We start from the raw sequence: 27,993 nt of genomic DNA on the forward strand, positions 1-27,993 counted from the left end.
TGTAGCTAGCAATACATTACTGTACTGTAGCTAGCTCTACACTACTGTACTGTAGCTAGCAATACATTACTGTACTGTAGCTAGCTCTACACTACTGTACTGTAGCTAGCTCTACACTACTGTACTGTAGCTAGCAATACATTACTGTACTGTAGCTAGCTCTACACTACTGTACTGTAGCTAGCAATACATTACTGTACTGTAGCTAGCTCTACACTACTGTACTGTAGCTAGCAATACATTACTGTACTGTAGCTAGCTCTACACTACTGTACTGTAGCTAGCTCTACACTACTGTACTGTAGCTAGCAATACATTACTGTACTGTAGCTAGCTCTACACCACTGTACTGTAGCTAGCAATACATTACTGTACTGTAGCTAGCAATACATTACTGTACTGTAGCTAGCTCTACACTACTGTACTGTAGCTAGCTCTACACTACTGTACTGTAGCTAGCTCTACACTACTGTACTGTAGCTAGCTAGCAATACATGAATGTACTGTAGCTAGCTAGCTCTACATTACTGTACTGTAGCTAGCTCTACATTACTGTACTGTAGCTAGCTCTACACTACTGTACTGTAGCTAGCTCTACACTACTGTACTGTAGCTAGCTAGCAATACATTACTGTACTGTAGCTAGCTAGCAATACATTACTGTACTGTAGCTAGCTAGCAATACATTACTGTACTGTAGCTAGCTAGCAATACATTACTGTACTGTAGTTAGCTAGCAATACATTACTTTAGCTAGCTAGAAATACATTACATTACTGTAGCTAGCAATACATTACATTACTGTAGCTAGCTTTACATTACTGTACTGTAGCTAGCTCTACACTACTGTACTGTAGCTAGCTAGCAATACATTACATTACTGTAGCTAGCTCTACATTACTGTACTGTAGCTAGCTAGCTCTACATTACTGTAGCTAGCTATTAATATATCTTCAAAGTTGATCTGCTAGTCAGTTGTTAGCTATGTTATTTAAGTACACTCGAGTGATATGCGAGTTGGCTGGCTAGCTTTTGATTTTCAATGTGTTTGTTCACTGTGGCTAGCTGGAGTGTTGTTGTTTAATAACCACAGTGCATTGGTTACGCCACTGATATGTGAGCCCTCTCTTTTGGTTGACCTCCTACACAGGTACCTTACAGACGAAGGAATAGAGGAGTTGAAAGGCACTTCTGAGAACCCCTCAGCTAATTACATTATTCGCATTGCACTCAATGTAAGTAGCTAGTATTCTCACATCTCTCTTCTAGTATACCAACAAAAAAAAAAGTTTCCCCCTTTCACCTGTGTAGATGTACATTTAACTGACCCCAGGGGTTTGAGTAGAAAAGAGACGTTGTGCTTACAGTCGACCTCATTTAAACAGGTTTGTGTAAAACAGATTCCTCTACATTGCTTTGAATATTGCTTATTGAATGTTTTGCCGGTATGTCAGATAAATGAAAGTCACACTAATATGGCTGGATTCCAATTCTCCACCATTGTTTGTACTTGCACACTTCCCCCGTGCCTCCAGCCAATGCTTTACAACAATCTGGGGCGGCAGGTAGCCTAGTGGTTAGAGAGTTGGACTAGTAACCGGAAGGTTGCAAGTTCAAACCCCCGAGCTGACAAGGTACAAATCTGTCGTTCTGCCCCTGAACAGGCAGTTAACCCACTGTTCCCAGGCCGTCATTGAAAATAAGAATAACTGACTTGCCTAGTTAAATAAAGGTAAAATAAAAAAATAAAAATCTAGTCTGAATAATCAGGCCGTAATACACACTTAATTGGTATAGACAGCCTCTGGGCCATTTGTGAGCACAATGGTGTTAATGTTACTTTACAAGCCAGAATGTTGATTAAATTGACATGTAAAGTTTGACTCTACCGGGGGTTTGTGTGGTTTGTCCTTCCGCTGCTCTAAATTTGAGACAAAATCTCCACAGGAAAGTCATTGTTTTAAGTGACTTTTTAGTGTGTTCAAAGCCCAGAATCTCTCGTCAATAGCGATTGAACCAAGTATGCCGAGACAATGAAAATGGTATATTCTATCAACAGCTATTGAACCAAGTATGCCGTGACAATGAAAATTGTATATTCTATCAACAGCGATTGAACCAAGCATGCCGTGACAATGAAAATGGTATATTCTGTCAACAGCGATTGAACAAAGTATGCCGAGACAATGAAAATGGTATATTCTATCAACAGCTATTGAACCAAGTATGCCGTGACAATGAAAATTGTATATTCTATCAACAGCTATTGAACCAAGTATGCTGTGACAATGAAAATGGTATATTCTATCAACAGCGATTGAACCAAGCATGCCGTGACAATGAAAATGGTATATTCTGTCAACAGCGATTGAACCAAGTATGCCGTGACAATGAAAATGGTATATTCTGTCAACAGCTATTGAACCAAGTATGCTGTGACAATGAAAATGGTATATTCTATCAACAGCGATTGAACCAAGCATGCCGTGACAATGAAAATGGTATATTCTGTCAACAGCGATTGAACCAAGCATGCCGTGACAATGAAAATGGTATATTCTGTCAACAGCGATTGAACCAAGTATGCCGTGACAATGAAAATGGTATATTCTGATTTTTTTAAATTTTTTTAAAGATTGGAATCCAAATATCCAATATAAAACTCACTTTACCTCAGTACCAAACCACATACCTACTGGCTCTCTACGATGTCAGGTAAACAATACCTTCCTGTGGATATTTAGTCTAAGCAGGGGAAGAGACAAACGGGGAGAGTAAGTTCAAATGTCATTGTATTAAACATTCTGGCTTGTAAGGAACATTTGTACACGTCTGGCTGTCTGTACCAATTCATTGTACATTACAGTTTTACTTTAACCTTTATTTAACTAGGCAAGTCAGTTAAGAACAAATTCTTATTTTCAATGACGGCCTGGGCCTGTTCAGGGGCAGAACAACAGATTTGTACCTTGTCAGCTCGGGGGTTTGAACTTGCAACCTTCCAGTTACTAGTCCAACACTCTAACCACTAGGCTACCCTGCCGCCCCAATCAGACTAATCAGACTAAAACCAATCCAATAGTTTTTGATGTCCGTGACTAGTGGTGTGCTCTTGCCCACTCTGAGAGACGTGTGGAGAATCAAGATTCAAGCCAATATTCGCCAGTGCTTTCAAAACAGGTTTCTCTACATTGCTTTTCAATTATGCATCTCGAGGTTTACTACAGGTCATCTCATTGTCTGCCTAATATGTTGGTTGGGATAAGTGTTGCTTATCTCTCCCCCCCCCCCCTGTCTCTGTGACTATCTCTACAGAGTGACCTGAGGCCTATTGGCAGGAAGTTTCTCCCTGCGGACATCAACAGTGGCCGGGTGGAGAAGGTGAGGCGGTGTGTGTGTGTGTGTGTGTGTGTGTGTGTGTGTGTGTGTGTGTGTGTGTGTGTGTGTGTGTGTTAGCACAGATATGTATACAGAAGAAAAACTAAGTTCGAACCAACAGGATTGTCTAATAGTGGATGGAGGTTAGTCAAGCTAGACTGCTATGGTGAGTAACCATGCTGAAGACACATGGCTACATAGAAAGCTAATTCCTAGGCTTTAGCTCAGTGGGCTATTTATCTCAGCCTTGAAAACAACATGCACCTGACCCGGGTTTGATACCCTGTTGGTTACACTGTCCTATGCACGTTTGAGAAAGACAGAAAAATGCACTACTTCCAAAGGCCACTAGATGTCTCTGTCACACCAGCTTTAAAATGCCTTCATTCCTTCCTTCAGCCATGTGGGGAGTTGCACTGAGTTCTACTGAGAAAAAGCCACAGATGATAACGAGGGGGATAATGAATTAATTAATGAATTTGTATGTGAGCAAATAACCCACGGTCCTTTTAAAGCAAAGAGAGCTAATTACCCAGACCGTGGGTTATTAGCTCTCTGAGCTGTAGGAGGACCGAGGGTTATTAGCTCTCTGAGGACCGCGGGTAATTAGCTCTCTGACCGCGGTCCTTCTAAAGCTCAGAGAGCTAATTACCCGCGGTCCTCAGAGAGCTAATAACCCACGGTCCTCCTAAAGCTCAGAGATCTAATAACCCACGGTCCTCCTACAGCTCAGAGAGCTAATAACCCACGATCCTCCTAAAGCTCAGAGAGCTAATAACCCACGGTCCTCCTAAAGCTCAGAGAGCTAATAACCCACGGTCCTCCTACAGCTCAGAGAGCTAATAACCCACGGTCCTCCTAAAGCTCAGAGATCTAATAACCCACGGTCCTCCTAAAGCTCAGAAATCTAATAACCCACGTTCCTCCTAAAGCTCAGAGATCTAATAACCCACGGTCCTTCTAAAGCTCAGAGAGCTAATAACCCACGGTCCTCCTAAAGCTGAGAGCTAATAACCCACGGTCCTCCTAAAGCTCAGAGAGCTAATAACCCACGGTCCTCCTAAAGCTCAGAGAGCTAATAACCCACGGTCCTCCTAAAGCTGAGAGCTAATAACCCACGGTCCTCCTAAAGCTCAGAGAGCTAATAACCCACGGTCCTCCTAAAGCTCAGAGAGCTAATAACCCACGGTCCTCCTAAAGCTGAGAGCTAATAACCCACTGTCCTCCTAAAGCTCAGAGAGCTAATAACCCGCGGTCCTCAGAGAGCTAAGAACCCACGGTCCTCAGATAGCTAATAACCCGCAGTCCTCCTAAAGCTCAGAGAGCTAATAACCCACGGTCCTCCTAAAGCTCAGAGAGCTAATAAACCACGGTCCTCCTAAAGCTCAGAGAGCTAATAACCCACGGTCCTCCTAAAGCTCAGATAGCTAATAACCCACGGTCCTCAGATAGCTAATAACCCGCAGTCCTCCTAAAGCTCAGAGAGCTAATAACCCACGGTCCTCCTAAAGCTCAGAGAGCTAATAAACCACGGCCCTCCTAAAGCTCTGAGAGCTAATAACCCACGGTCCTCCTAAAGCTCAGAGAGCTAATAACCCACGGTCCTCAGATAGCTAATAACCCACATTCCTCCTAAAGCTCAGAGAGCTAATAACCCACGGTCCTCAGAGAGCTAATAACCCACGGTCCTCAGAGAGCCAATAACCCACGGTCCTCAGAGAGATAATAACCCACGGTCCTCAGAGAGATAATAACCCACGGTCCTCCTTAGGCTCTGTATAAGATATTGCACTCCTTTCAGGTAAGTACAACTCCCACTCTGCATTAGTCTAACAGGGGAAGCGCCATCAATGCTGAGGATTCAGAATTTCTCAGTCTGTCTGCATTAAGTTATTATTATCTCTGCTCTTTTCCCAGAGTTGGTTATCACTAGACTGCGATTAATATGTACTGCATTTACAAAGAGGTGATTGAATATGCCGCAGAATGCCAGCTCTTGGAGCCCAGAAACTATTTAAATTGGGACGTGTAAACCTCAGTTGAATGTAAACGAGGGAATCAGAACCAGAGCTGTGAAAAGAACCATCTGAGTCGTGTTATTTCTTTATGGCTCTTTAGTTGCCACTTCTCTGTTTACAGCATGGACCTGAAGAACAAACACACTCTGTTTAACGGTACTTCAGTGTTAAGGAAGGTCAGGTACATGGCTGGTAAGGGAGGTCAGGTACATGGCTGGTAAGGGAGGTCAGGTACATGGCCGGTAAGGGAGGGTCAGGTACATGGCCGTTAAGGAAGGTCAGGTACATGGCCGGTAAGGGAGGTCAGGTACATGGCCGCTAAGGGAGGTCAGGTACATGGCCGGTAAGGGAGGTCAGGTACATGGCCGCTAAGGAAGGTCAGGTATATCAGCGTTAAGGAAGGTCAGGTACATCCTAGCAAAAATTTCCTGTCTTAGGTCAGGTAGGATCACCACTTTATTTTAAGAATGTGAAATGTCAGAATAATAGTAGAGAGAATGATTTATTTCAGCTTTTATTTCTTTCATCACATTCCCAGTGGGTCAGAAGTTTACATACACTCAATTAGTATTTGGTAGCATTGCCTTTACATTGTTTAACTTGGGTCAAATGTTTCGGGTAGCCTTCCACAAGCTTCCCACATAAGTTGGGTGAATTTTGGCCCATTCCTCCTGACAGAGCTGGTGTAACCGAGTCAGGTTTGTAGGCCTCCTTGCTCGCACATGCTTTTTCAGTTCTGCCCACAGATCTTCTATAGGATTGAGGTCAGGGCTTTGTGATGGCCACTCCAATACCTTGATTTTGTTGTCCTTAAGCCATTTTGCAACAACTTTGGAAGTATGCTTGGGGTCATTGTCCATTTGGAAGACCCATTTGCAACCAAGCTTTAACTTCCTGACTGATGTCTTGAGATGTTGCTTCAACATATCCACATCATTTTCTTGCCTCAAGATGCCAACTATTTTGTAAAGTGCACCAGCCCCTCCTGCAGCAAAGCACCCCCACAACATGATGCTGTCACCTCTGTGCTTCACGGTTGGGATGGTGTTCTTCGGCTTGCAAGCCTCCCCCTTTTTTCTCCAAACATAACGATGGTCATTATGGCCAAACAGTTGTATTTTTGTTTCATCAGACCTAAGGGGCTCAATTCAATCAACTTTATTCATCCCAGAGGAGCAGTTATTGAAGCTGGAACCATCTGGTGACGTTGTTTGCCAGTTCGTGGTTACAAGGCTGATGTCTTTACTGCTACAAACCCTGGCATTAGGACACACCGGAGCGAAAAAAATGTCCTTATTGGACAAGTTCAGCTCCCCTCTCGCTTTGTCTGTTTTGATCCGTTTGGTGCCTAATGAATACGGACCCCTCTCTCTGGCTGTAAAAAAAGGTTTTTGCTACAGTGTGCCCTAATTAACACGACCGCTGTCTTTCATCTTTTCATCACCCTGTACCCACCCTCAGTTGGACGGTCCGTGTGTGCCCTAATTAACACGACCGTTGTCTTTCATCTTTTCATCACCCTGTACCCACCCTCAGTTGGACGGTCCGTGTGTGCCCTAATTAACACGACCGTTGTCTTTCATCTTTTCCTCACCCTGTACCCACCCTCAGTTGGAGGGTCCGTGTGTGCCCTAATTAACACGACCGTTGTCTTTCATCTTTTCATCACCCTGTACCCACCCTCAGTTGGAGGGTCCATGTGTGCCCTAATTAACACGACCGTTGTCTTTCATCTTTTCCTCACCCTGTACCCACCCTCAGTTGGAGGGTCCGTGTGTGCCCTAATTAACACGACCGTTGTCTTTCATCTTTTCCTCACCCGTACCCACCCTCAGTTGGACGGTCCGTGTGTGCCCTAATTAACACGACCATTGTCTTTCATCTTTTCCTCACCCTGTACCCACCCTCAGTTGGAGGGTCCATGTGTGCCCTAATTAACACGACCGTTGTCTTTCATCTTTTCCTCACCCGTACCCTCCCTCAGTTGGACGGTCCGTGTGTGCCCTAATTAACACGACCGTTGTCTTTCATCTTTTCCTCACCCCGTACCCACCCTCAGTTGGACGGTCCATGTGTGCTGCAGGTTCAGAAGGTGAGGAACGTCTCGGCTCCCAAGGACAACGAGGAGTCTCAGGGAGCCCCCAGGATGCTGAGGCTGCAGATGACAGACGGACACACCAACGCTGTGGGCATCGAGTTCACCCACCTGTCCCAGATCAGGTAGAGAACAACTACTAGTTCACACACCTGTCCCAGATCAGGTAGAGAACAATTACTAGTTCATACACCTGTCCCAGATCAGGTAGAGAACAACTACTAGTTCATACACCTGTCCCAGATCAGGTAGAGAACAACTAGTTCACATACCTGTCCCAGATCAGGTAGAGAACAACTAGTTCACCCACCTGTCCCAGATCAGGTAGAGAACAACTAGTTCATACACCTGTCCCGGATCAGGTAGAGAACAACTAGTTCACACACCTGTCCCAGATCAGGTAGAGAACAACTAGTTCACATACCTGTCCCAGATCAGGTAGAGAACAACTAGTTCAGACACCTGTCCCAGATCAGGTAGAGAACAACTAGTTCAGGACCTGTCCCAGATCAGGTAGAGAACAACTAGTTCACACGCCTGTCCCAGATCAGGTAGAGAACAACTAGTTCACACGCCTGTCCCAGATCAGGTAGAGAACAGCTAGTTCACACACCTGTCCCAGATCAGGTAGAGAACAACTACTAGTTCAAATACCTGTCCCAGATCAGGTAGAGAACAACTAGTAGTTCAAACACCTTTCCCAGATCAATTAATTAATCCGTTTGATTGATTAGCTACTTTAAACACCAGGCTAATCTGATTGATTAGCTACTTTAAACACCAGGCTAATCTGATTGATTAGCTACTTTAAACACCAGGCTAATCTGATTGATTAGCTACTTTAAACACCAGGCTAATCTGATTGATTAGCTACTTTAAACACCAGGCTAATCTGATTTTATTAGCTACTTTAAACACCAGGCTAATCTGATTTTATTAGCTACTTTAAACACCAGGCTAATCTGATTGATTAGCTACTTTAAACACCAGGCTAATCTGATTGATTAGCTACTTTAAACACCAGGCTAATCTGATTGATTAGCTACTTTAAACACCAGGCTAATCTGATTGATCAGCTACTTTAAACACCATGCTAATCTGATTGATTAGCTACTTTAAACACCAGGCTAATCTGATTTGATTAGCTACTTTAAACACCAGGCTAATCAGTTTGATTGATCAGGTAAGGAACATCTACTTCTTAAACACCAGGCTAAACTCAGAGGTCGCTTGTATCAATCTCCATAGAGTAGGAGGTGCTGATTTCAGATCAGTTTATTGTCTTTTAAATCTCCATGAATAAGAGTAAATAGACAGGGGTGATCTGACCGTAGATCAGCACTGCTACTCGGAGATACATGATGAGTACGGCCACAGGAACAAGATCAGCTACTGAAACTCTCTCTCGATCTTCACCGTCGCGACCAGTTGGAACAGAGTAGCGCGTTAGCTCACACACCTGTCCCAGATCAGGTAGATAAATAGTTCATACACCTGTCCCAGATCAGGTAGAGAACAACTACTAGTTCACACACCTGTCCCAGATCAGGTAGAGAACAACTAGTTCAGACACCTGTCCCAGATCAGGTAGAGAACAAGTACTAGTTCACTACCTGTCCCACACCTGTCCCAGATCAGGTAGATAACAACTAGTTCCTACACCTGTCCCAGATCAGGTAGATAACAACTAGTTCACACACCTGTCCCAGATCAGGTAGAGAACAACTAGTTCGGACACCTGTCCTACACCTGTCCCAGATCAGGTAGATAACAACTAGTTCAGACACCTGTCCCAGATCAGGTAGAGAACAACTACTAGTTCACACACCTGTCCCAGATCAGGTAGATAACAACTAGTTCATACACCTGTCCCAGATCAGGTAGATAACAACTAGTTCAGACACCTGAAGGCTATCCGCTTCTTCTCCCGAAGGCACAGAACCAACACCTAGTAAATCTACCAGGAGATACATGATGAGTACGGCCACAGGAACAAGATCAGCTACTGAAACTCTCTCTCGATCTTCACCGTCGCGACCAGTTGGAACAGAGTAGCGCGTTAGCATCAAAAGGCTATCCGCTTCTTCCTCCGAAGGCACAGAACCAACACCTAGTAAATCATTTGGTTTTTCTGGACTGCATTCCAGCGTACAAGTACCACCCAGGAAAAGTACCGTCGTACTGTGCCAGGAACGGAGACAACAACAACAACAAATATATGTACAGTGCACTCAGAAAGTATTCAGACCCCTTGATTTTTCGTTTCCCCCCCACATCGTCCCCCCCACATCGTTTCCCCCCAACATCGCCCCCCCCCCACATCGTTACCCCCCCACATCGTTCCCCCCCACATCGTCCCCCCCCCACATCATCGTCCCCCCCCCCCACATCATCGTCCCCCCCCCCCACATCATCGTCCCCCCCCCACATCATCGTCCCCCACATTGTCCCCCCCACATCGTTTCCCCCCCCTCCACATCGTTCCCCCCCCACATCGCCCCCCCCACATCGTTTCCCCCCCCTCCACATCGTTCCCCCCCCCCACATCGCCCCCCCCCCCCCCCCCCACTGATCAATCTACACACAATACCCTAAGCAAAAAATCTATCTCCTAGATAGGGCCTTCCATCTGAATATCTAGTCATCAATTAATTACTCCTAGATAGGGCCTTCCGTCTGAATATCTAGTCATCAATTAATTACTCCTAGATAGGGCCATACCATCTGAATATCTAGTCATCAATTAATTACTCCTAGATAGGGCCTTCCGTCATGAAATATCTAGTCATCAATTAATTACTCCTAGATAGGGCCTTCCATCTGAATATCTAGTCATCAATTAATTACTCCTAGATAGGGCCTTCCATCTGAATATCTAGTCATCAATTACTCCTAGATAGGGCCTTCCGTCTGAATATCTAGTCATCAATTAATTACTCCTAGATAGGGCCTTCCGTCTGAATATCTAGTCATCAATTAATTACTCCTAGATAGGGCCTTCCAACTGAATATCTAGTCATCAATTACTCCTAGATAGGGCCTTCCGTCTGAATATCTAGTCATCAATTAATTACTCCTAGATAGGGCCTTCCGTCATGAAATATCTAGTCATCAATTAATTACTCCTAGATAGGGCCTTCCATCTGAATATCTAGTCATCAATTAATTACTCCTATATAAGGCGGCCCTTCTCTCTTTGTTGTTTCGCTGCATGATTTTGCAGGTGTATATGTGGTATGAAGGTATGAACACTGCATACAATATCACAGCGAATCCTTCCTCTTTAACCCTCTATAGTCGATGTCCACAGCACAGCGAATCCTTCCTCTTTAACCCTCTATAGTCGATGTCCACAGCACAGCGAATCCTTCCTCTGTAACCCTCTATAGTCGATGTCCATAGCACAGCGAATCCTTCCTCTTTAACCCTCTATAGTCGATGTCCACAGCACAGCGAATCCTTCCTCTTTAACCCTCTATAGTCGATGTCCACGGCACAGCGAATCCTTCCTCTTTAACCCTCTATAGTCGATGTCCACAGCACAGCGAATCCTTCCTCTGTAACCCTCTATAGTCGATGTCCACAGCACAGCGAATCCTTCCTCTTTAACCCTCTATAGTCGATGTCCACAGCACAGCGAATCCTTCCTCTTTAACCCTCTATAGTCGATGTCCACAGCACAGCGAATCCTTCCTCTTTAACCCTCTATAGTCGATGTCCACAGCACAGCAAATCCTTCCTCTTTAACCCTCTATAGTCGATGTCCACGGCACAGCGAATCCTTCCTCTGTAACCCTCTATAGTCGATGTCCACAGCACAGCGAATCCTTCCTCTTTAACCCTCTATAGTCGATGTCCACGGCACAGCGAATCCTTCCTCTTTAACCCTCTATAGTCGATGTCCACAGCACAGCGAATCCTTCCTCTGTAACCCTCTATAGTCGATGTCCACAGCACAGCGAATCCTTCCTCTTTAACCCTCTATAGTCGATGTCCACAGCACAGCGAATCCTTCCTCTGTAACCCTCTATAGTCGATGTCCACGGCACAGCGAATCCTTCCTCTGTAACCCTCTATAGTCGATGTCCACGGCACAGCGAATCCTTCCTCTTTAACCCTCTATAGTCGATGTCCACGGCACAGCGAATCCTTCCTCTTTAACCCTCTATAGTCGATGTCCACAGCACAGCGAATCCTTCCTCTGTAACCCTCTATAGTCGATGTCCACAGCACAGCGAATCCTTCCTCTTTAACCCTCTATAGTCGATGTCCACAGCACAGCGAATCCTTCCTCTTTAACCCTCTATAGTCGATGTCCACAGCACAGCGAATCCTTCCTCTGTAACCCTCTATAGTCGATGTCCACAGCACAGCGAATCCTTCCTCTTTAACCCTCTATAGTCGATGTCCACAGCACAGCGAATCCTTCCTCTTTAACCCTCTATAGTCGATGTCCACAGCACAGCGAATCCTTCCTCTGTAACCCTCTATAGTCGATGTCCACGGCACAGCGAATCCTTCCTCTGTAACCCTCTATAGTCGATGTCCACGGCACAGCGAATCCTTCCTCTTTAACCCTCTATAGTCGATGTCCACGGCACAGCGAATCCTTCCTCTTTAACCCTCTATAGTCGATGTCCACGGCACAGCGAATCCTTCCTCTTTAACCCTCTATAGTCGATGTCCACGGCACAGCGAATCCTTCCTCTTTAACCCTCTATAGTCGATGTCCACGGCACAGTGAATCCTTCCTCTTTAACCCTCTATAGTCGATGTCCACGGCACAGCGAATCCTTCCTCTTTAACCCTCTATAGTCGATGTCCACGGCACAGCGAATCCTTCCTCTTTAACCCTCTATAGTCGATGTCCACGGCACAGCGAATCCTTCCTCTGTAACCCTCTATAGTCGATGTCCACGGCACAGCGAATCCTTCCTCTTTAACCCTCTATAGTCGATGTCCACGGCACAGCGAATCCTTCCTCTTTAACCCTCTATAGTCGATGTCCACGGCACAGCGAATCCTTCCTCTTTAACCCTCTATAGTCGATGTCCACGGCACAGCGAATCCTTCCTCTGTAACCCTCTATAGTCGATGTCCACAGCACAGCGAATCCTTCCTCTTTAACCCTCTATAGTCGATGTCCACAGCACAGCGAATCCTTCCTCTGTAACCCTCTATAGTCGATGTCCACGGCACAGCGAATCCTTCCTCTGTAACCCTCTATAGTCGATGTCCACGGCACAGCGAATCCTTCCTCTTTAACCCTCTATAGTCGATGTCCACGGCACAGCGAATCCTTCCTCTGTAACCCTCTATAGTCGATGTCCACGGCACAGCGAATCCTTCCTCTTTAACCCTCTATAGTCGATGTCCACGGCACAGCGAATCCTTCCTCTTTAACCCTCTATAGTCGATGTCCACGGCACAGTGAATCCTTCCTCTTTAACCCTCTATAGTCGATGTCCACAGCACAGCGAATCCTTCCTCTGTAACCCTCTATAGTCGATGTCCACGGCACAGCGAATCCTTCCTCTGTAACCCTCTATAGTCGATGTCCACAGCACAGCGAATCCTTCCTCTTTAACCCTCTATAGTCGATGTCCACAGCACAGCGAATCCTTCCTCTTTAACCCTCTATAGTCGATGTCCACGGCACAGCGAATCCTTCCTCTTTAACCCTCTATAGTCGATGTCCACGGCACAGCGAATCCTTCCTCTGTAACCCTCTATAGTCGATGTCCACAGTACAGCGAATCCTTCCTCTTTAACCCTCTATAGTCGATGTCCACAGCACAGCGAATCCTTCCTCTGTAACCCTCTATAGTCGATGTCCACAGCACAGCGAATCCTTCCTCTTTAACCCTCTATAGTCGATGTCCACGGCACAGCGAATCCTTCCTCTTTAACCCTCTATAGTCGATGTCCACGGCACAGCGAATCCTTCCTCTGTAACCCTCTATAGTCGATGTCCACGGCACAGCGAATCCTTCCTCTTTAACCCTCTATAGTCGATGTCCACAGCACAGCGAATCCTTCCTCTTTAACCCTCTATAGTCGATGTCCACGGCACAGCGAATCCTTCCTCTTTAACCCTCTATAGTCGATGTCCACGGCACAGCGAATCCTTCCTCTTTAACCCTCTATAGTCGATGTCCACGGCACAGCGAATCCTTCCTCTTTAACCCTCTATAGTCGATGTCCACGGCACAGCGAATCGAGACTCTCACGAAACGGTTGTTTTGCTCTAGGACACCAACAAGCCTCACAAGACTCATTTGGTCTTGTCCCCGGGAAACGAGTTTAAAAAATGAATGGGAAGATATATGGAGATAGTTTAGTGCCAACAATAAGGGATAAAATACATGATCCCAAAATTATAAATAGTTTCCTGATCTTATATCTCTTAGATATTGGACAGACACTTCAGAACAAACTTCCTTATGATTGGGGGGGGGGGGGATCTGTTTCATGCAGTGAATCTGTTATTCAATGCGTTTCTATTGTCTAATAGCCGTAAGGCCAAATAAAAAAATTCCACCCCCAAAATGTTTTTTTTATACTTCAAGGGGTCTTAAAATTCGAAATCAAATAGATAAATGGTCCTTGGTATGACCTTTTGAAATAATTCCATATAGCTTAGTAAGGAAATGCAATTTTATGACCTTTTAAAACAATTCCATGTAGCTTAGTAGACCCCCCCCCCCCCCGCCTTGTTAGACAGGGCTTTTTAATATTTTTTTCATAAGGAAATGCCATTTTATGACATTTCAATTGATTTCCGTCAAAATATATTAGTAATCTGAATGTGTACCTCATGTAAAAGGGTAAAAATGACTGAAGAAAGTAACTGTCTTGGTGACACACTGTTGCTATCGATTATGAATGACCATTTAGAAGTCCATACAGTACAAACCACCTCCTGTTGACTGACCTGTAGACTGACCTGTAGACTGACCTGTAGACTGACCTGTAGACTGACCTGTAGACTGATGCTGTAGACTGACCTGTAGACTGACCTGTAGACTGACCTGCAGACTGACCTGTAGACTGACCTGCAGACTGACCTGTAGACTGACCTGTAGACTGACCTGTAGACTGACCTGTAGACTGATGCTGTAGACTGACCTGCAGACTGACCTGTAGACTGACCTGTAGACTGACCTGCAGACTGACCTGTAGACTGACCTGTAGACTGACCTGTAGACTGACCTGTAGACTGACCTGCAGACTGACCTGTAGACTGACCTGTAGACTGACCTGCAGACTGCCCTGTAGACTGACCTGCAGACTGACCTGTAGACTGACCTGTAGACTGACCTGTAGACTGACCTGTAGACTGACCTGCAGACTGACCTGTAGACTGACCTGCAGACTGACCTGCAGACTGACCTGCAGACTGACCTGTAGACTGACCTGTAGACTGACCTGTAGACTGACCTGTAGACTGACCTGCAGACTGACCTGTAGACTGACCTGTAGACTGACCTGTAGACTGACCTGCAGACTGACCTGTAGACTGACCTGTAGACTGACCTGCAGACTGACCTGTAGACTGACCTGTAGACTGACCTGTAGACTGACCTGTAGACTGACCTGTATAGACCTGTAGACTGACCTGTAGACTGACCTGTAGACTGACCTGTAGACTGACCTGTAGACTGACCTGCAGACTGACCTGTAGACTGACCTGTAGACTGACCTGTAGACTGACCTGTAGACTGATGCCTGTAGAATGACCTGTAGACTGACCTGCAGACTGACCTGTAGACTGACCTGTAGACTGACCTGCAGACTGACCTGTAGACTGACCTGTAGACTGACCTGTAGACTGACCTGTAGACTGACCTGCAGACTGACCTGTAGACTGACCTGCAGACTGACCTGCAGACTGACCTGTAGACTGACCTGTAGACTGACCTGTAGACTGACCTGTAGACTGATGCTGTAGACTGACCTGTAGACTGACCTGCAGACTGACCTGTAGACTGAACCTGTAGACTGACCTGTAGACTGACCTGTAGACTGACCTGTAGACTGACCTGTAGACTGACCTGCAGACTGACCTGTAGACTGACCTGTAGACTGACCTGTAGACTGACCTGCAGACTGACCTGTAGACTGACCTGTAGACTGACCTGCAGACTGACCTGTAGACTGACCTGTAGACTGACCTGTAGACTGACCTGTATAGACCTGCAGACTGACCTGTAGACTGACCTGCAGACTGACCTGTAGACTGACCTGTAGACTGACCTGTAGACTGATGCTGCTTCACTCCTGTCTACAAATCACCTCCTGTTGACTGTATAGACCTGTAGACTGACCTGTAGACTGACCTGTAGACTGACCTGTAGACTGACCTGCAGACTGACCTGCAGACTGACCTGTAGACTGACCTGCAGACTGACCTGTAGACTGACCTGTAGACTGACCTGTAGACTGACCTGCAGACTGACCTGTAGACTGACCTGTAGACTGACCTGCAGACTGACCTGTAGACTGACCTGTAGACTGATGCTGCTTCACTCCTGTCTACAAATCACCTCCTGTTGACTGTATAGACCTGTAGACTGACCTGTAGACTGACCTGTAGACTGACCTGTAGACTGACCTGCAGACTGACCTGTAGACTGACCTGTAGACTGACCTGTAGACTGACCTGTAGACTGATGCTGCTTCACTCCTGTCTACAAATCACCTCCTGTTGACTGTATAGACCTGTAGACTGACCTGTAGACTGACCTGTAGACTGACCTGTAGACTGACCTGTAGACTGACCTGCAGACTGACCTGTAGACTGACCTGTAGACTGATGCTGCTTCACTCCTGTCTACAAATCACCTCCTGTTGACTGTATAGACCTGTAGACTGACCTGTAGACTGACCTGTAGACTGACCTGCAGACTGACCTGTAGACTGACCTGTAGACTGACCTGTAGACTGACCTGTAGACTGGCCTGCAGACTGACCTGTAGACTGACCTGTAGACTGGCCTGTAGACTGACCTGTAGACTGACCTGTAGACTGACCTGCAGACTGACCTGTAGACTGACCTGTAGACTGACCTGTAGACTGACCTGCAGACTGACCTGTAGACTGACCTGTAGACTGACCTGTAGACTGACCTGTAGACTGACCTGCAGACTGACCTGTAGACTGACCTGCAGACTGACCTGTAGACTGACCTGTAGACTGACCTGTAGACTGACGTGTATACTGACCTGTAGACTGACCTGTAGACTGACCTGCAGACTGACCTGTAGACTGACCTGCAGACTGACCTGTAGACTGACCTGTAGACTGACCTGTAGACTGACCTGTAGACTGACCTGTAGACTGACCTGCAGACTGACCTGTAGACTGACCTGTAGACTGACCTGTAGACTGATGCTGTAGACTGACCTGCAGACTGACCTGTAGACTGACCTGTAGACTGATGCTGTAGACTGACCTGTAGACTGATGCTGCTTCACTCCTGTCTACAAATCACCTCCTGTTGACTGTATAGACCTGTAGACTGACCTGTAGACTGACCTGCAGACTGACCTGTAGACTGACCTGCAGACTGACCTGTAGACTGACCTGTAGACTGACCTGTAGACTGATGCTGTAGACTGACCTGCAGACTGACCTGTAGACTGACCTGTAGACTGATGCTGTAGACTGACCTGTAGACTGATGCTGCTTCACTCCTGTCTACAAATCACCTCCTGTTGACTGTATAGACCTGTAGACTGACCTGTAGACTGACCTGCAGACTGACCTGTAGACTGACCTGTAGACTGACCTGTAGACTGATGCTGCTTCACTCCTGTCTACAAATCACCTCCTGTTGACTGTATAGACCTGTAGACTGACCTGTAGACTGACCTGCAGACTGACCTGTAGACTGACCTGCAGACTGACCTGTAGACTGACCTGTAGACTGACCTGTAGACTGACCTGCAGACTGACCTGTAGACTGACCTGCAGACTGATGCTGCTTCACTCCTGTCTACAAATCACCTCCTGACCTGCAGACTGACCTGTAGACTGATGCTGCTTCACTCCTGTCTACAAATCACCTCCTGTTGACTGTATAGACCTGTAGACTGACCTGTAGACTGACCTGTAGACTGACCTGTAGACTGACCTGCAGACTGACCTGCAGACTGATCTGTAGACTGACCTGCAGACTGACCTGCAGACTGACCTGCAGACTGACCTGTAGACTGACCTGTAGACTGATGCTGCTTCACTCCTGTCTACAAATCACCTCCCATTGACTGTATAGACCTGTAGACCGACCTGTAGACTGATGCTGTAGAATGACCTGTGTAGACCTGTGTAGACCTGTAGACTGACCTGTAGACTGACCTGTAGACCGGTGCTGCTTCACTCCTGTCTACCAATCAGCCAGTATCGTAGATCCTCATTTTCAACCAAAACTCTCGTCTTGCTTTTGGAATGGAAGCACAGACCGATGTTGGTGACTTTCTGAACTCCCCCTCCCTCCCTCCCTCCCTCCCTCCCTCCCTCCCTCCCTCCCTCCCTCCCTCCCTCCACTCCCTTCCTCCCTCCTTCCCTCCCTCCACTCCCTCCCTCCCCCGGTCTCCATCTCTCTCGCTTTCTTCTCCTCCTTCTGCAATTTCCACTCGTCAGTGGCTGATCCGCTACCAATCCGTTTCCTTAATTACAACTCCATCCAAGCAGCGTCCGCGGCGACGGCTGCCGTGGCGACCAGCCAGCCCCTACAGGTGGAGTGGCCGGAGAGGAACGCTGAGTCCCACATGGTCCCCTATTATCTATGGACTCAAAACGATGTTAGTGCACTACAAAGGGGATTAGGGTCCCATTTGGGACGGAGAGGAGAGCTTGCCCAGAATCTATCCGCGAGGAGAGAACAGTACAACCCTTTTATTATGACAACACTAACTAGTGTCTGTTCTGTTGATATCAGCTAGCTCTGATAGTAGATAGATAGAGAGAGGGAGGGAGAGATGGAGGGAGGGAGAGAGGGAGAGAGGGAGAGAGGGAGAGAGAGAGAGAGAGAGAGAGAGAGAGAGAGAGAGAGAGAAGGGGAGAGAGAGAGAGAGAGAAGGGGAGAGAGAGAGAGAGAGAGAGAAGGGGAGAGAGAGAGAGAGAGAGAGAGAGAAGGGGAGAGAGAGAGAGAGAGCGAGAGAGAGAAAAGGAAACAGAACGAGATGGATGAGGATGGATAGAAGGAAACAGAAAGAGGTTAGTTTGTAGCGGCGTGCAGCTACAAATGTAGGGGGAGTGGCTGCCGTTTGAGACGTACTGGGCCATTGGGTTGGAAGTGAAATCCCTAATTGCTGCATCAGCAGCTGGACATCCCTCTAAGTCCCTGTGCTTTTTAATGAGAGGACTAGGGAGGCTGAATTCCAAATGGCATCTTATTCCCTATAGGGCCCTGGTCAAAAGTAGTGCACTACATAGGGAATAGGATCCCGTTTGGGACGCGAGCCGGGGGCTCAGAGGTGGTGATGATCAGAACTGGGCTGTTAATTTAAAATGAGAACGGCCTGAACCGGGGAATGGGATTATTCCTAGGGTGTGTCCCAATTTGGGCCCCCCCCTATTCCCTATATAGTGCACTACTTTTGGCCACAGGCCATGCCCTATCCAGACCACTTTTCTAAATGACACATCTGTTTCTATAGGGTGCTATTTTAGGACACAATCCCTCAGTCTCACCATCCTACTGCAACACAGCGTGTCATTTAGAAGAGTGGTCTGGATAGGGCACGGTCTGACAGGACAGAGAGGTTTGTGGGTAACGTAAGCTAAGCTGTTCTTTTGGCATGGCTAGCCCTTGTTGGACAGTAGCCATCACAGGCATAGCTGGCTGGATGAAGAGTTTTAGGAAGGGAAAATGAATCGTGATGATTTGTTGTTTCTCTTTTCTAATTAAAGCTGCCCCCCCCCCCCCAAAAAAAAACTGCTTTCATACCAATACACTGTCTGTTGTTTGTGCCGTTGTTACAGAGATTGATAAACAATAGATTTCTATCTTTTTGTTTTTGTCCTATCCAATATTAGGTTAACATATGACCTGTCTTATCCAATATAAGGTTAACACATGACCTGTCTTATCCAATATTAGGTTAACACATGACCTGTCTTATCCAATATTAGGTTAACATATGACCTGTCTTATCCAATATAAGGTTAACACATGACCTGTCTTATCCAATATTAGGTTAACACATGACCTGTCTTATCCAATATTAGGTTAACATATGACCTGTCTTATCCAATATTAGGTTAACATATGACCTGTCTTATCCAATATTAGGTTAACACATGACCTGTCTTATCCAATATTAGGTTAACATATGACCTGTCTTATCCAATATAAGGTTAACACATGACCTGTCTTATCCAATATTAGGTTAACACATGACCTGTCTTATCCAATATTAGGTTAACACATGACCTGTCTTATCCAATATTAGGTTAACACATGACCTGTCTTATCCAATATTAGGTTAACACATGACCTGTCTTATCCAATATTAGGTTAACACATGACCTGTCTTATCCAATATTAGGTTAACATATGACCTGTCTTATCCAATATTAGGTTAACACATGACCTGTCTTATCCAATATTAGGTTAACACATGACCTGTCTTATCCAATATTAGGTTAACATATGACCTGTGCTTCCATTCCATGACTGTAGCCAATCTGTATTAAATGTACTTGTAAACATGTGCCATGTAAACCTATTAAAGTCAATCTCCTTGTTTGTTTGTTTTGGCATTGGTTTATTAAGCTTCCTTTAACCGCTTAATTGATTTGATCTACTTAGAGCTCTCCGTTTAATACAAAATGGGTTCTCTATGGAGCTGGCCTCCCTAATTTTTTATTTATTTTTAGCCTGAACACCCCTCCAGGAACCAAGGTGAAGGTCCTTGGTACGGTCCAGGTGAAGAATGGCATTCTGCTTCTGGACGATTCCAAGATCTCCGTCCTCGGAGGGGAGGTCGACCACATGATGGAGAAATGGGAACTGCAAAGGGTGAGGAAGAGGAGGTGTTTTTACCCTTCGTTTTACAGCAGACTGTCTCTGTGAGTGTGTTCCAAACAGTACCTTATTCCCTACATAGGGCGTGCACTTCAAAAGTAGTGCACTAGACTCTTTATACTATACGGGGAATAGAGAGCCTGCACCTCAAATGGTAGTGTTTATTACGCTGTTTCTGGACAGTTGTTCGTCCTGTCTGGTTCAAAGGACCATGAAAAAGGTTGTCCTGAAGGGCGTTGTATAGGGCGTTGTAAAGGGTGTACTAAAGGGCGTTGTAAAGGGCATTGTAAAGGGTGTACTAAAGGGCGTTGTAAAGGGTGTTGTATAGGGCGTTGTAAAGGGTGTACTAAAGGGCCTTCTAAAGTGTGTACTAAAGGGCGTACTAAAGGGCGTTGTAAAGGGCGTACTAAAGGGCGTTGTAAAGGGCGTACTAAAGGGCGTACTAAAGGGCATGGTAAAGGGCGTTGTAAAGGGCGTTGTAAAGGGTGTACTAAAGGGCGTTGTAAAGGGTGTTGTATAGGGCGTTGTAAAGGGTGTACTAAAGGGCCTTCTAAAGGGTGTACTAAAGGGCGTACTAAAGGGTGTTGTAAAGGGCGTTGTAAAGGGTGTACTAAAGGGCGTTGTAAAGGGTGTTGTATAGGGCATTGTAAAGGGTGTACTAAAGGGCCTTCTAAAGGGTGTACTAAAGGGCGTACTAAAGGGTGTTGTAAAGGGCGTTGTAAAGGGTGTACTAAAGGGTGTACTAAAGGGCGTTGTAAAGGGTGTTGTATAGGGCGTTGTAAAGGGTGTACTAAAGGGCCTTCTAAAGGGCGTTGTAAAGGGCGTTGTAAAGGGTGTACTAAAGGGCGTTGTAAAGGGTGTACTAAAGGGCGTTGTAAAGGGCGTTGTAAAGGGTGTTGTAAAGGGTGTTCTAAAGGGCATTGTAAAGGGTGTTCTAAAGGGCGTACTAAAGGGCGTTGTAAAGGGTGTTGTAAAGAGCGTTGTAAAGGGCGTTCTAAAGGGCGTACTAAAGGGCGTTGTAAAGGGCGTACTAAAGGGCGTTGTAAAGGGCGTTGTAAAGGGTGTTGTATAGGGCGTTGTAAAGGGTGTACTAAAGGGCCTTCTAAAGGGTGTACTAAAGGGCGTACTAAAGGGTGTTGTAAAGGGCGTTGTAAAGGGTGTACTAAAGGGCGTTGTAAAGGGTGTTGTATAGGGCGTTGTAAAGGGTGTACTAAAGGGCCTTCTAAAGGGTGTACTAAAGGGTGTACTAAAGGGCGTTGTAAAGGGTGTACTAAAGGGTGTACTAAAGGGCGTTGTAAAGGGTGTACTAAAGGGCGTTGTAAAGGGCGTACTAAAGGGTGTACTAAAGGGCGTTGTAAAGGGTGTTGTATAGGGCGTTGTAAAGGGTGTGCTAAAGGGTGTACTAAAGGGCGTTGTAAAGGGCGTTGTAAAGGGTGTACTAAAGGGTGTACTAAAGGGCGTTGTAAAGGGCGTTGTAAAGGGTGTACTAAAGGGCGTTGTAAAGGGCGTTGTAAAGGGTGTTGTAAAGGGCGTTATAAAGGGCGTTCTAAAGGGCGTTGTAAAGGGTGTTCTAAAGGGCGTACTAAAGGGCGTTGTAAAGGGGAGCCCTTGGATTCTCTATAGTGGCTTAGGTCAGCATGCTCTATTGCAGGTTGATTTTTAGAATTGTTTGTTTCAATATATTTTTTTTTGCATGTACATTGATTGATTAATTAATCTTATGCTACTCAAATATATTTAAAGGGCGTTGTAAAGGGCGTTGTAAAGGGTGTTGTAAAGGGTGTTGTAAAGGGCGTTGTAAAGGGCGTTGTAAAGGGTGTTGTATAGGGCGTTGTAACGGGCGTACTAAAGGGTGTTGTAAAGGGCGTACTAAAGGGCGTTGTAAAGGGCGTTCTAAAGGGCGTTCTAAAGGGCGTACTAAAGGGCGTTGTAAAGGGCGTTCTAAAGGGCGTACTGAAGGGCGTTCTAAAGGGCGTACACACATCTACACAACACATACCCAATACACACACATCTAATTACACAACACATACCCAATACACACACATCTAATTACACAACACATACCCAATACACACAAATCTAAGTAAAGGAATGGAATTAAGAATGTCTAAATATATACTCGTTCTAAATTCTTCTCCCCTTTGACCTCCAGAGCTTGGCCAAGCACAGCAGGAGTAACATCGGAAGAGAAGGTGGAGCCCCTCCCTTCGTGCCCTTCGGACAGGTATGACCTGCCCATATTTAACGAGTTCCACGCACAGCCAATCAGACTGATTCTCTCTCCGTTTACTAACCAATCAGACTGATTCTCTCTCTGTTGACTAACCAATCAGACTGATTCTCTCTCTGTTGACTAACCAATCAGGCTGATTCTCTCTCTGTTGACTAACCAATCAGACTGATTTTCTGTTTGTTTACTCACCAATCAGCCTGAATCTCTTTGTTGACTAACCAATCAGGCTGATTCTCTCTCTGTTGACTAACCAATCAGACTGATTCTCTCTCCGTTGACTAACCAAACAGACTGATTCTCTCTCCGTTGACTAACCAAACAGACTGATTCTCTCTCTGTTGACTAACCAATCAGACTGATTCTGTCTCCGTTGACTAACCAATCAGACTGATTCTCTCTGTTGACTAACCAATCAGACGGATTCTCTCTTTGTTGACTAACCAATCAGACTGATTCTCTCTCCGTTGACTAACCAATCAGACTGATTCTCTCTTTGTTGACTAACCAATCAGACTGATTCTCTTTCTGTTGACTAACCAATCAGACTGATTCTCTCTCTGTTGACTAACCAATCAGACTGATTCTCTTTCTGTTCACTAACCAATCAGACTGATTCTCTCTCCGTTGACTAACCAATCAGGCTGATTCTCTCTCTGTTGACTAACCAATCAGACTGATTCTATCTCTGTTGACTAACCAATCAGGCTGATTCTCTCTCTGTTGACTAACCAATCAGACTGATTCTCTCTCTGTTGACTAACCAATCAGACTGATTCTCTCTCCGTTGACTAACCAATCAGATTGATTCTCTCTCTGTTGACTAACCAATCAGACTGATTCTCTCTCTGTTGACTAACCAATCAGACTGATTCTGTCTCCGGTGACTAACCAATTAGACTGATTCTCTCTGTTGACTAACCAATCAGACTGATTCTCTCTCCGTTGACTAACCAATCAGACTGATTCTCTCTCCGTTGACTAACCAATCAGACTGATTCTCTCTCCGTTGACTAACCAATCAGACTGATTCTCTCTCCATTGACTAACCAATCAGGCTGATTCTCTCTCTGTTGACTAACCAATCAGACTGATTCTCTCTCCGTTGACTAACCAATCAGACTGATTCTCTCTCCGTTGACTAACCAATCAGACTGATTCTCTCTTTGTTGACTAACCAATCAGACTGATTCTCTCTTTGTTGACTAACCAATCAGACTGATTCTCTCTCTGTTGACTAACCAATCAGACTGATTCTCTCTTTGTTGACTAACCAATCAGACTGATTCTCTCTCCGTTGACTAACCAATCAGACTGATTCTCTCTACGTTGACTAACCAATCAGACTGATTCTCTCTCCGTTGACTAACCAATCAGACTGATTCTCTCTCCGTTGACTAACCAATCAGACTGATTCTCTCTCCGTTGACTAACCAATCAGTCTGATTCTCTCTCTGTTGACTAACCAATCAGGCTGATTCTCTCTCTGTTGACTAACCAATCAGACTGATTCTCTCTCCGTTGACTAACCAATCAGACTGATTCTCTCTCCGTTGACTAACCAATCAGACTGATTCTCTCTTTGTTGACTAACCAATCAGACTGATTATCTCTCTGTTGACTAACCAATCAGACTGATTCTCTCTTTGTTGACTAACCAATCAGACTGATTCTCTCTCCGTTGACTAACCAATCAGACTGATTCTCTCTCCGTTGACTAACCAATCAGACTGATTCTCTCTCCGTTGACTAACCAATCAGACTGATTCTCTCTCCGTTGACTAACCAATCAGACTGATTCTCTCTCTGTTGACTAACCAATCAGTCTGATTCTCTCTCTGTTGACTAACCAATCAGACTGATTCTCTATCCGTTGACTAACCAATCAGTCTGATTCTCTCTCCGTTGACTAACCAATCAGACTGATGAAATTGTCGTCTCTCTGTGCTCCTCAGAAGTGTGTAAGGAATGAGGAAGTGGACTCTAGAGAGCTGGACACTAGGAAGACTCTGGTCAGCACCAGTGTGGTGAAGACAGCTGATGAGAACGAAGAGTTTGAGAAGCAGAGGCTAGCAGCCATCGCTGAGGTGGCCAAGAACAAAGAGGTGTGTGTGTTTTTTTTTATCCCTGTTGTCGTAGCTATAGTAACTGGACCACCCATGTCTGTTAAACTCTGTCCGTGTCCCACTGTGTGAGTTGGTACTGTTTCTACTGGCTTGTTGTATCTGAAGGGCCAGTTTCCCAGACACAGATTTTCCATTGTAAAACAGTTGTTTAGTCCAGGAAGAGACTTTGTCTGTCTGCCTCGGGAGGAATCCAGCTCTGAGTGTCTTCTGACCTCTTCTGAAGGGAACTCGGACGTTTGGCGGAGGAGGCAATGCTGGCGGGAACCTCGTTAATACAGGCGGTCGGGACCGACGAGGAGGAGACCGAGGAGACAGGGACTCGTACCGGCAGAGACGAGAGGAGAGGACGGAGGAGTCCAGCCGTCCAGAAGGAAACTACAGAGAGCTCGGGAGTTACCGGGAACAACCAAACTACCGGGAACTAGGAAATTACCGCGAGCTGGTGAGGGCTTTGACCTTTTGACCCAGTGTTTCCCTTAGCTCTGTGTAGGGGGGTAGGTCACTTTCCCTCTGTCTAAAAGCCCCCCCCCCCAACCCTGGCTCCTTTCAGTTTTAATTGAAGATGTTTGAGGTCTTTGTGGTCAGGAGAATAATTCTGGTAAAATATGCCTTGGCTCTCTGGTTTTGGGCTGGACCTGTCTAGGCTTCACAACAACAACAACAACAACAACAAGTCAGCTTAATTCATTTGTTTAATCTAGACTCCTGGCAGTAAGAAATGTCTCTGATTTAGGTTTTTATTGAGTGTTTTGGTGTCAGAGTCAGATGATGGTTTAGGGTCCTTCTGTGGTCTGATTGTGAAATAATCTCGGGGACCCTCATTGGTGTCAGAGTCATGGTTTAGGGTCCCTCTGTGGTCTGATTGTGAAATAATCTCGGGGACCCTCATTGGTGTCAGAGTCATGGTTTAGGGTCCCTCTGTGGTCTGATTGTGAAATAATCTCGGGGACCCTCATTGGTGTCAGAGTCATGGTTTAGGGTCCCTCTGTGGTCTGATTGTGAAATAATCTCGGGGACCCTCATTGGTGTCAGACGGTGTGGGACTGGGCCTCAACTACAACGAGTCTTTCATTCAGTTGTGTAATGTAGACTCCTGGCTTGGAGTAAGACCCCTCCCTTCCCCCATTAGGCTGTCTCCCAAAGGGCACCCTATTCCCTATATAGTGCAGTACTTTAGACCCTGTTCCCTATATAGTGCACTACTTTAGACCCTGTTCCCTATATAGTGCAGTACTTTAGACCCTATTCCCTATATAGTGCACTACTTTAGACCCTATTCCCTATATAGTGCACTACTTTAGACCCTGTTCCCTATATAGTGCACTATTTTAGACCATATTCCCTATATAGTGCACTACTTTAGACCCTATTCCCTCTAGTGCACTACTTTAGACCCTATTCCCTATATAGTGCACTACTTTAGACCTTATTCCCTATATAGTGCACTACTTTAGACCTTATTCCCTATATAGTGCACTACTTTAGACCCTATTCCCTATATAGTGCACTACTTTAGACCCTATTCCCTCTATAGTGCACTATTTTAGACCCTATTCCCTCTATAGTGCACTACTTTAGACCCTATTCCCTATATAGTGCACTACTTTAGACCCTATTCCTTCTATAGTGCACTACTTTAGACCCTATTCCCTATATAGTGCACTACTTTAGACCCTGTTCCCTATATAGTGCACTACTTTACACTCTGTTCCCTATATAGTGCACTACTTTAGACCCTGTTCCCTATATAGTGCACTACTTTAGACCCTATTCCCTATATAGTGCACTACTTTAGACCCTTTAGAATGCCATTTGGAACATGGGGTTATGTTTCCTCCATAGTGGGTCTTGACGGGAGGGGTGGGGAGGGGTGGGGAGGGTGGGGGGAGGGGGGAGAGGAGGACGGGGGAGAGTGGGGAGAGGAGGGAGAGAGGTGGAGGGGACAGGAGAGGTGGAGGGGGGGGGAGAGGAGGACGGGGGAGAGGGGGGAGAGGTGGAGGGTAACAGATTAAGGAGATAATCTGAGGAGTCTCAGTAGAGTAGAAAGGCTGTTAATCTGGAGCAGACTACAGTAGAAGTGGTGATGAACTGTGGATGGGGTTTTATGGGGTGAATGAAGACCTGAAGTTCAAATAGGGGGGGGTTAATGAAGACCAGAGAGAGGGAAGATCAAATGGGGGAGGGGGGGGTCAATGAAAACCAGAGAGAGAGAAGTTCAAATATGTGTGGGTGGGGGGGGTGAATAAAGACCAGAGAGGGAGGGGGGGGGGGGTTAATGAAGACCAGAGAGGGAGGGGGGGGGGTTGTTAATGAAGACCAGAGAGGGAGGGGGGGGGGGGGTTAATGAAGACCAGAGAGGGAGGGGGGGGGGGGGTTGTTAATGAAGACCAGAGAGGGAGGGGGGGGGGGGGGGGGGGGTTGTTAATGAAGACCAGAGCATAATATGACATTTGAAATGTCTTTATTCTTTTGGAACTTCTGTGAGTGTAATGTTTTACTGTTCATGTTTATTGGTTATTTCACTTCGATCTATTTCACTTGCTTTGGCAACGTTAACGTATGTTTCCCACACCAATAAAGCCCCTTGAATTGAATTGAGAGAAGTGCGTCACCTCTCCTAAGTTCCAAAATAATAAAGACATTTCATATTATGTCTATATACAGTGTTGAAACAGTGTTGAAACGATGTGCTCCGCATCTTCATTAACCCCCCCCATTTGAACTCCCCTCCCCAATTTGAACTCCCCTCCCCAATTTGAACTCCCCTCCCCCATTTGAACTCCCCTCCCCCATTTGAACTCCCCTCTTTATCTCTCCTTTTCCCCTCCTCCCTTCACCCCTGCATTATTTATCTCTGCTACTATCCCCCCTCATCCCATCCCTCCATCCCCCTCATCCCATCTCTCCATCCCCCTCATCCCATCTCTCCATCCCCCTCATCCCATCTCTCCATCCCCCCTAATCCCATCTCTCCATCCCCCCTCATCCCATCTCTCCATCCCCCCTCATCTCATCTCTCCAACCTCCCTCATCCCATCCCTCCATCCTCCCTCCCATCCCCCCTCCCATCTCTCCATCCCCCCTCATCCCATCCCTCCATCCCCCCTCAT

The 27,993-nt window shown here is 46.0% G+C and overlaps 1 protein-coding gene across 5 annotated transcripts in view; it reads left to right on the forward strand.

Moving 5' to 3' along the window:
- Window positions 1-27,993, forward strand: part of tdrd3 (tudor domain containing 3) — a 59,755-nt gene that overhangs the window by 717 nt on the left and 31,045 nt on the right. For 3 of the 5 annotated variants that reach the window (XM_031820803.1, XM_031820799.1, XM_031820801.1), the window contains exons 2-8: window positions 1,151-1,235; window positions 3,316-3,381; window positions 7,456-7,616; window positions 20,377-20,518; window positions 22,680-22,751; window positions 24,713-24,862; window positions 25,107-25,325. In XM_031820803.1, the coding sequence (XP_031676663.1) occupies window positions 1,151-1,235; window positions 3,316-3,381; window positions 7,456-7,616; window positions 20,377-20,518; window positions 22,680-22,751; window positions 24,713-24,862; window positions 25,107-25,325 (895 nt within the window). Of the gene's footprint in view, window positions 1-1,150; window positions 1,236-3,315; window positions 3,382-7,455; window positions 7,617-20,376; window positions 20,519-22,679; window positions 22,752-24,712; window positions 24,863-25,106; window positions 25,326-27,993 lie in introns of those variants that run through there. The other 2 variants (XM_031820800.1, XM_031820804.1) reach the window with 2 other exon arrangements.

Source organism: Oncorhynchus kisutch, unplaced genomic scaffold, assembly GCF_002021735.2.
Source record: "Oncorhynchus kisutch isolate 150728-3 unplaced genomic scaffold, Okis_V2 scaffold3667, whole genome shotgun sequence".
NCBI classification, from domain to species: Eukaryota; Metazoa; Chordata; class Actinopteri; order Salmoniformes; family Salmonidae; genus Oncorhynchus; species Oncorhynchus kisutch.